Source organism: Falco cherrug, chromosome 6 (assembly GCF_023634085.1).
Source record: "Falco cherrug isolate bFalChe1 chromosome 6, bFalChe1.pri, whole genome shotgun sequence".
Lineage (NCBI taxonomy): Eukaryota > Metazoa > Chordata > Aves > Falconiformes > Falconidae > Falco > Falco cherrug.
Window position 1 is genome coordinate 56,594,972 of NC_073702.1, and position 10,286 is coordinate 56,605,257.

The 10,286-nt window shown below is 37.2% G+C and overlaps 1 protein-coding gene across 1 annotated transcript; it reads left to right on the forward strand.

Moving 5' to 3' along the window:
- Positions 1–430: 430 nt before the first annotated feature.
- LOC102059268 (vesicular inhibitory amino acid transporter-like) lies at positions 431–1,736 on the forward strand (the record flags this gene model as incomplete). The annotated part of the gene is made up of 1 exon (XM_005432868.2): positions 431–1,736. A coding segment is annotated over one exon (1,200 nt), but the record flags the coding sequence as incomplete, so codon positions are not given.
- Between the last annotated feature and the right edge of the window lie 8,550 nt (positions 1,737–10,286).

Consider the following 10,286-nt stretch of genomic DNA (forward strand, 5'->3'; position numbering starts at 1 on the left):
TTGTTAGACTGAAGAAAATCATCATTACTGGATCTGTCTACAGTGTTATTTTTAATTTGAATGAAGCTTGTACAGATGATACTACAGTTGATTAATTTTACTGATATTGAACCTGTTTCATTAATATGCATGTTGACTGAATAACTGCCTAAGAACCTTCTAAAATGTGCTTCTAATCACATCAGCGTTAAATATTAACTAGGAACCTGACTATATCATTCAGTCACGTTCTCTTTTTCCTAGCTTATCATTACATGTGTGTCGATAGGAGCCATAATTTTTTGCCAATAATTTCATTTATCATAAATAAACACATTTCTTATGATTGTTCCTTACTTAGCTGAATGTAGCAGTACTTCCACCATGCAGTTAGGTGAAAGCAATATTCACTGGAGGGTAGGTTTGGGAGCATGGCTTCTAGTAAACATTTTGCCTCGGGGATTTTGTGCTATCTTTTCTTTCTCTTTTTTCTCTTCAGGGAATATTTGTCCTAGGATTGCCGTATGCTCTTCTCCACAGTGGATACAGTGGCCTATTTCTTATTATCTTGGCTGCAGCATTATGCTGTTACACAGGCAAAATTCTAATTGCTTGCCTGTATGAAGAAAATGAAGATGGACAGCTTATAAGAGTGAGACACACATATGAAGATATTGCGAATGCCTGCTGCAAAAAAATATCTCCCAGACTAGGTGGCATCATTGTCAACATGACCCAAGTGATGGAACTGATCATGACATGTGTTTTGTACCTGGTTGTTAGTGGGAACTTGCTGTCACATAGTTTTCCATATGTACCAGTGACTGAGAAAACTTGGTCTGTAATTGCATTTGTTATACTGCTGCCTTGTGTATTTATCAAGACTCTCAAAATTGTTTCCAAACTCAGCCAGCTTTGCTCCTTGGTCCATTTCATTATCATCCTTGTAGTGATGACTTACTGTCTCACGCAAATGCATCAGTGGTCCTGGGCAAAATTCAGACTCTCCATTGAGTTTGAGGACTTCTTAGTCTCTGTAGGGGTGATCATTTTCAGTTACACTTCGCAAATATTTCTTCCCACACTCGAAGGTAACATGAAAAACCCGGGGGAATTTAGGTGTATGATGAATTGGACTCACTTTTTTGCTTGTGTCTTGAAAACAACCTTTGCACTGACTGCATTCTTGACCTGGGGTGAAGAGACAAAGGAAGTTATTACTGACAACCTGCCATCATTTCTTGAAACCCTAGTGAATTTGTGTCTCTTAACCAAGGCTCTTCTTTCTTACCCTTTGCCCTTTTTTGCAGCCACAGAAATTTTGTATGCTTGTATTTCTAGAGGCAACCATTCTAATTACACATCTCCACTGTTTGCTCTGGGTGTAAGAGGCTCATTTCTCTTGTTAACTCTGCTGATGGCCATGTTCATACCACATTTTGCCTTGTTGATGGGTTTCACAGGCAGTATAACAGGTGCTGCTATGACTTTTCTTCTTCCTTCTCTCTTCCATTTAAAACTGAAATGGAAAAAACTATCCTTCTTAGAGATATGTGCAGATATCTCTGTTTTTATTTTGGGTTTCCTTTGTAGTCTTGCAGGCATAGTTTGCTCAATAAAAGGGCTGCTTGAGGTATTTGGAGGAGTGTAAAAATATTTCCTAAAAGCCAAATAAGGCCCAAATCTTATAAACATTTTACCCCTTTAGTCAGTATATAACAGATTTTGTCACTAGGTAACATTAAGCATATGCTTAAATATTTGCAGGATTAGGGTTTCAACTGTAAAAATATGTGACTCTAAGCAAATTGGAAAATAACCTTTATAGCCAAAAAGTACAAAATTATCCTTATTTAAAATGTTGAGAGAAAAAGTGTGAGAGATGGTTTAGCATGAAAGTAATTTGAAACTAATCCTATATGGTTTTGTTCATATATGACATGCACATCCTAAAATGGTTAGTGCAAGTGATTCCACCAACTTAACCAGAATTTCTCATGGGGTTAGGTGCTGTTCAGCCTCAAAGGTATCAAATCTAGCTTACAGGATATGGTAGAGTTTGAGAGAGCTATCATTGCAAAGGGATGAAATGTAATCTCACATTATTGGCAGAATGTAATTCAACATGTGAACAGAACAAATCAGTGTATTTCATTATTTATGTAAGACGAGTTCTACTAGTTGTTTTTTAAATGAGTAGGCCAAAAGAGAACTCAGTTTACAACAGCTTTGAAAGCCTGCTTTTATCATGAGTTCAACTGGGAATATAGTTTGAGTTGAACAGGCATTCTAACAGCTCACAGTCATGGAAAAGGGAATTTGTTCTGAAAGAAGCTATAGCCAATGACTGCAGCGTTTCTGCAAGTCTTAATTCCTAAGATTCATGCCTCTGCAATGCAGTTATTCTATTGGTTGGGTTACAAGAAGTCTCACTGGTAACATGAAAAAGTTAATATGCAGTTCACTTTCCCTCTTAGGCAGGAAATTTCTTTGATCTGTGTATTTTATCTGATGATATTAAAAGCTCAATGAAGTAAATCAAGTTCAATAAGCAGACACACAGTTAACTTCCTGTATGACTTGATAGATCTTTAGCTTTAAAAGATATTGGCTTAATAAAAAGATCAACTTTGCAATGTATTTCACATTAGTGATAAAACATTGACAAGAAGCAATCTAATCAGAGTACTCTAATGAATACATATCATCTTATTGTACTAAATCTATGTTATATTAGGTAAAGTAATGATTTGAAAGAATAAAGTTTACGTTTTTGTAATGAACAATTACACACAAATTCCTACTGTGTCATATGAAAAATTCTTTGCATGTCAACATAAGACTAGATTATAGAGTAAAAAGCCTAGAGGTAACTGCTTGACTAAACAATTTTTCTAGGTAGTACCTTAGCATTAATGCTTCCGTCCTGCATGAGCAACAGTGACCTCTCAAGGCTAATTTGCTGAATGATAAATAACATGCAATTAAGAGAGGAGTTCTGCTAAGCCTTGTATGTCACCCTGTTCCTTTCTTTGTTTCCTAATGTACGTTTGTCATGTGGAATAGTGATGAAAAATTTATTACAACAGATTAATTGTGTAATAACAAAACTATTAAGAAAACTGAGGAAATAACTATTATCTTAGAATTTCTATTACTTCTTTGGTACAATGGGTCAAATTCTGCACTCAAATCCACAACAGTTTAATTTATTGATATTAAGGTTTGTACTGGAACAAACAGGAGGCATGTACTTTTTTAAAGAGTCTTTATTTTTATGTAAAATATCAAAAATACATTACTCATTGAAGTACATGAAAGCTTGTTATTACCCTACGACACAGTCAGAAGGATATTATTACTTGGATGATGTCAATGAAAGGGTATCATTATTTTTTGTGTGGAGAAGTTTCACAGACAAACAAACATGCAAGAACAGTATTTGTTCTATTTAACCTATATAAACATCCGAGGACAGAGGGAGGTTGTCCAAAGAGTTTTGCAAAAGCTCTCAGATACTTAAAAACTTTCCACAAACAATTCACCATTTTTTCCCATCTCCTACTTTTATTTAATGTATTTTCTTTCAAACTCTTCAGAAACTCTTGGGTTTGCCCCAGTGCATTTGCTGTTGAGGACAGCCTGGAATCAGGATATAGACTTTATTGCATGACAGTTTTAGGGATTCCCTGGCTCATCAGTGTCATTGAGAACTGGCTTCAGCTGGACTTTCTTCTCTCAACCTTTTCAAGAAGCCAATGCCTATTTCTTTTAAGCCAAGGATGGTCATTCCACCCCACAATCATGCTCTCTCACTTATGTAAGATCTTTCCTACAAAGGAAGATGATTCATGCTTAATAAGACATACAGTATTAATGTTCTTATTTAATCATTTACATAATCACAGTTAACATCAGGGAACAGCGAGGACTATGATTAACAATGCAACTGTAAATCCACGAAACTGAAAGTCATCCAAGTGCAAGGCCTTGAGAAGTCACTTAGCAGAGGCCACTTGATTAAGAGAGAAAACATAGTTCAAGATTCCTTTTTTGTGGCCAGCACTCAGCAATTTTGAAGTATGTCATTGCTGTGGGACACAAAAGCTGTATGAGCTTCCTTTTAAAGCCATGGCCAGACATCTTCATGAGAAACTATCTTCTGGGGTCAAGATTAATTGAACCTTCCGACTCAGACAGGCAGAGATACACTTACACACCCTACAGTTCAAACCTGAATGTCGTGCTCAGCACATGATAAAGACAAAAATAAATATTCATGATATCAGGCTGACTCACTGGATTTCATTTCCTAAAACAGACAACAGCATATTCTATTAATAACATGTATAAAATATTTGAAGTGTCTATATTAGACATTAAAAGATACCATCTATAGAATATGTTCAGAAAACCTGGAAAGGTGGCATTACTATCAATTACAAACCAGGAGGCACTGTATTTATCAGTATAATGACTATTGGGAACTTTTGTCACTAGATTCATACTACCAATTGTTAGAATCACTGAAGGTAGAAAAGTAAAAGACTGGCTAAATATTTATTATGTTGGCCATTCATGGATTATTCATTGTAATATGATAGTATTTTATCAAAATTAATTCTGAAAGCAAACAACCAACAGTAGTGAACATGAAGAAGATGCTAAGGAACAAATTACGTGCTGAAATAAAACATATTCAAACAGTCTTGCTTCATTTATTGTGCCAGCAAAAGTATGAGTAAAGGAACCTGCTTCCTTTCAGCAAGAATATCACAGGCATTGCTCAAAGTGCTTCTTCCATTCTATAGGGATTGTAGCATCAACACCAAACCCTAAATTTCTAGTTTTGACAGTCGGTATGCAGATTTAAGTCAGGTTACTCTAAAATTAAAATGCAGGCTTAACTAAAGTATCTCTTGCAGGTAAACTGAGAAACTTCAAGTGTTTATTTATGAAGGATTTCAAAAGCTTAATTCTGAAGTTAGTGTGAAAACCTTGCTCTCACTGACTCGGTGGGAGTATAATCATTGACTTCAGGCTTTAACATCTGACCAAGGCTTTAACATCTATAGTCCATTAACAATGCCTAATTTACTTTTACACCAAAGCTTGGCTGTCACTTTAGTTTGTAACTAGAGGGGTTTTTCCACATTATCACATCCTTTCCTTTTTTTCCAGCAGTGAGATAAATGTTTTCCTTGTTGATACTACTAAAATGTTAGAGACATATCAGAAAAGCTATTGGAATAAGTTCTTGAGGCTGACACTGTTTCATTAACTCTTTGTCCTTGATTATTCACTTAATTTTTATTTTGTGAAGTAAATTCTGAAATACATATACAAAATTCATTTTGCATTAGCTAGTTAGTCTGCATATGTGGTTGTACAAAAATGGAACAAATAAGATGCCCTGCAGACATTTCATTAAATCAATTTTCAATTTTCAGTATTTCTTTTCAGAACTGCAGTGTTTTAAGAAACTGATAGCTGATTTCTAGAAATCATTTATCCAGTTCTTCTGCATTATAATTAATTATCTGGATGATATATTGGTCTTAGAAAATATTTATCTTCCAAAATTGAGTAGAAAAGGGAATGTATCTCAAAAAATATTTTGATGGTATGATGAGATTCAGTTGTCCCAAGAGCTCATGTGTTGGAAAATTTGTGTTCTGTAGTAGCTAGCAATTAATTTGAAATACACAGTTTGAAAACTGAAAACTACTGAAGTATTTTTTTCCACTGGTAAAGTATTTGTCAAGACATTGCCACTTTGAAGTTAACTGTTTTTCATTCTTCCATGGTGTCATTATATTTTTATGTGGTCACCCCTCAATCTGCTATTATATTTGTCTTCACACTGTCTCTTTGAGGGAGGGAGATTCCAGAATCTTCATTTTACAGTTACAAAGCCAATACTCAGAGCATAGATTAACCCACAAGGGAATCCCAAGGAAGTTCTAGGTTACTACTGTAGCTTAATAACATAGCACACCTTCCTGGTGATCCTGACAGTCAACACTTGGGTTTTTTTCTCTTTCATCCTTCATTTTATCTGCTCTGTCAGTTTGTGCCAGGATAACATGAACATGTATAACACAGCAAGCAGCCCATTACGCAGCTTAAATATTTAACTGAAACCTGCCTTTCCCATGTAACTTTTTTGTCTTTCAAGGTACAAATATAAAGAGATTCAGGTAAATGAAGTAGCTAAATAAGTATATGTAGAGGGAAGAAGCAAGTGATATGAAAGAAAAAAGGCACATTGGAGAGGAATTATAGAGTAAATGCAGCAAAAAGGCAAAAGGGGAGAGGAGGAGAGAAAGTGTGGCGAGGGAGTGGAAGAGGAAAACTGGGGACTAGTAAAATTGAGAAGTTGCCAGCAAGTAAAAAGGAAAAGAAAGATCATAGAAAAGAAAAAGCTCAGAAGGAGAGAAAGGGAAGGCAAAGCAGGGGAAATCATCTGATGTAAGAATAACATTGCCTGTAAACATTTTCCAGTTTTGCACAAGCAGTAATTCAAGCTCCTCTAGTTGATGTAAGTCGATATATTCTGTGCATGAACAGTTTTCATTGCTTTCACTTGCCCAAACCTCTCATGAATTCAAAACATTTAAAATAAAATCCTTCTCATTTCTCTGGAATTATCACTATGCTTAATGTTTTCTGTTTCCCAAAGGAATTTGAAAAAAATGCTAAATATATAATATTATAAACAAATTCTATTTCTCTGCGTATCCTTATCTATTCCTATTTCTAACCTCTCCCACAGCACTGTTTCAAAGATATGCACTGCTCCTAGGCAGTTATTGCCTTGCAGCCCCAAAGCCAGTGCAAAAAGACCTTAAAATGGAGAAAGTCCTCTTACAATGATCACCACAGAGGTGGTGACCTGACCCTCAGGCCAGGATCGAAGCTACTGTCCCTGCAGAACTCCCAGTTTGGGAATAGTTTAGATCCACTTAGGTGTCTGTTACCAAATCTGGTCAAACAGGAGTTGGGAAAAGGTAACACTGTACCTTACCTCTCTTGCTCCTCAGGTAACCCAACACGTAAAATGGCAATTTCTACTAGGCTACAATTTAAAGTATCCCTGTGAGCTCCTTCATATGGTAATAGGGACCTAATTAGCCTGTCAGTTCCCCCAAAATCAGGAATGTGTGGGAGCAAGATCCAGTTCCCTCCAGAGAGTATGGAATACACCAGCAGGAGATCAGGCTGCCTTTGGATATAACCTGTGTACTAATCCAAATTCTGCATGGATGCTTCAGAGAAAAGATTTGCTCCAACCTCAAGAGGTTTTACTGCACACTTTCTGTGCTAAAGCACTAATAATGGCATAATGATAAAAGAGAAAGGATTTATTAATATCTAATTAAATAAATAAATGCAATAGGAAAAAGGGTGGGCTAAGGAACCTGAGGAACAAACTTGGAATTGACTGGAGAAACAAAGCAGAAGAAGAAAAAAGAAACACTAAGAGTGCAATGGAAAAGAAATGGAAAGGTATAAGGTTAATCTTAATTTCACTCTGTGCAAAACTGAACGTAATTTAAATAATAGCTGAAATTTAAGTATTCCATCAAGGTTCTTTTACCTTTGTCTTCTGGCTTCAGCAATAGATTCGAAAGGGACTGAGTTCAATAATTAAGCCTTGCATCAGGTTCTTGTGTCATGGGCTACCATTTAAAATGCTATTTACCCACAAGGCTCTTGACACCGTAAAATTGTTCCTACTCAAAGTGGAAAGCAAAGCAAAAACAAAACAAAAAAGAAAAGTAATAATTAGCAATGAGTGCAGAGTGTAGTCTACATTAGGCCAGGAACCCAGAGAACACAGGACATAGGGCTACAACAACAGGTTGCTGTATTGTCAGTGCTTTAGCAATGATCATCAGTTGTAATAATAATGTAATGAGCAAAGAGAAGGTGAAGGCAGAAGGATTAAAGGAGAGCACTCAGCACACATAAGCCATGCTACATCTACCAAATTCCCAGTGCAGCTGCTTCAGGGATACTAAGCCTCATGCAGACAGCTGCAACCCCTTGGTGCCATCTGTGGCTCGCATCTCTGGTGCTACTACTCATGACAATCTGCACAGTTGCGAAGGCATAACCCTCCATCAGCAGAAAATATCTGCTCCCACACCTGCTTGCAGGGAGCATGGCTATCACCCAATCCATAGGATACAAGGGCTTTCCTGAGATTTAATCAGTTGTTAACTAATCCTAGGAGTGATGGCTAGAGAGAGGAATGTCTTGCCAGCTGAGGCATCAGATGGGAACCCAATGCAGGCATTAAGTTATCAGTTTTATTAGACAACACTAATCTCATTGGTACAGACTTGCTAATTACACTTCAGGAGAAAGTTTTATTAGGAATGGTGTGATGGGAATCTGAAATGGGTCAAATTTTAAAGGTGGGTCAACATAAAGCAATCCAAATCAAAGCTGGGTCAAGCTTTGTGTGAGTGTTCCCAGAACTCCTGGAGCACCAGTTTCCAAAAGCTGTCTTATTGGAGAGCAGGAACTTAAACAAACAGTGAAGTAGATCAGAAACAGATTTATAAGCAAATTTCTCCTCTGCCTCAGATGTCATCAGTGGGTAGACCCATTCCTTCAGTCTCATCCTCAGTCCTGAAAATAAGAGCCTTACTTGGTTGCAACAAATTCCACTGTCTCTCCTTGTTCCCCAGCAAAAAAATTTTCCACCACAGTTAAGTCCCAGTGAGATGTCTGCTCCCTGTTCTTGCTGGATATCCCCTCATTCTCTGCTTGTGCTGTTCATCCCTGCCTCTCTCACTTGCACGTCACGTGTGTTTTCAGCAGCTTTCACGAAAGAAACAATTTCCCCAAACCTCCACAGCTGCTCTTAACCTGGTGTAGCAGCCAGGGCAAGGGAAAAGTCAGTGGGCAGCCTTCTCTCCTAGTTCAATGGTGCCAGTTCAATGTGCTGCTTTTACATGATGATCTGCAAACAGCTAACTAAAGTCATAGGCTGCTTAACACAGGTGGTGCATTTGAATTAAAACAAAAAAGAAGTGAATGCTCCCATCTTCTTTCTGATCATATCAGTCATACACCTTGTTATTGTAGGCCTAAAGTTAATCCTCTAGGAATGGAAGTCATGCAAAATGAGAGAAGTTGCTACCAAATAAAATATATCTGCTTTAGTTATTGCAGGTAAACCCAGTCTGAGCTTGATACATTTCACAGTGACTATGTGAATGAAACATGAGACAGACATGTGAGACAATTCAAATCAGTTAAGCATCAGGGGTTTTTATGCTTTCAAACTCTGTTAGTCACCCAAACAAACAAACAAACAAACAAAAATCAACATCATGGAAGTCTAATTGTGAATCTTGCCATACAGAGATCTCCAGGCCAGTGTGTAACGCGTTAGTGGAGTCAGGAGTACAGCACAGCTATTTTCAGAGCACTGGAGCAGCACCAAACAGAATGAGACAACACAAATTACAGGAGTTTTGAGAGCTGTTAAGGCTATAGATCTCAAAGAGGGAAGGGCTAGATCAGAAGACCTGAAGAGGTCCTATACTCCTATGATGAATGAACAGCTCTGAAGGACACTTCTTAAATAAATGTCTAATGCAAAGCGCCATCCCTGGATATTGTCCACCCAGGCTCATCTTGCAGATCCAAACCCTTGAATTCAAGGCTCCAAGCTAAGACTTACTTGCAGGCCTAACTTGATTGCCTACCTGGGAACAAAAGACTAATCTTGATTTTCAATGACACTTCTATTTTAACTCCAGCAGTTGGAAATGCAGTTATTTGGCGAGGCTATCCACTGAAATGTGACATCTTACTTGCTGTCCGGCTTTTCTGTCAATGCAGCATTTTATCCTAAGGCCTGATTAGGATTCTTTTAGGGTGATTGGACACGCTAAGCTTCTGGAATAGTGTTAAGCCAGTACAATTGAAAGATGTTCTTAGAAGAGATCTAGCCTCTTAAAGACATATGGTTAAAAGGTTACATTGAAAACCAAAAAGTCTTTCTGCCTTCATTTTTCAGGTCTATGGGTTTCTTCTTGGCTGAACCTGGGGATGTGGCTCTGAGACTTTGTTCTAAAGATAGAAGGGAAGCAAAGCCTTTGCATACTGACTTTGTATGGTAGAAATGGTGTATTACAGTTGAACATAGCATTTTAATGCCTGGCTGTACTGTATTTTACTGCTTAATGTTATTAAAACTACTGATAAAAGATTGCCTGATCTCAATGGTTAATTTCTAATATATATTACATAATATATCATATATAAGAACCAGTACTTCATTCACC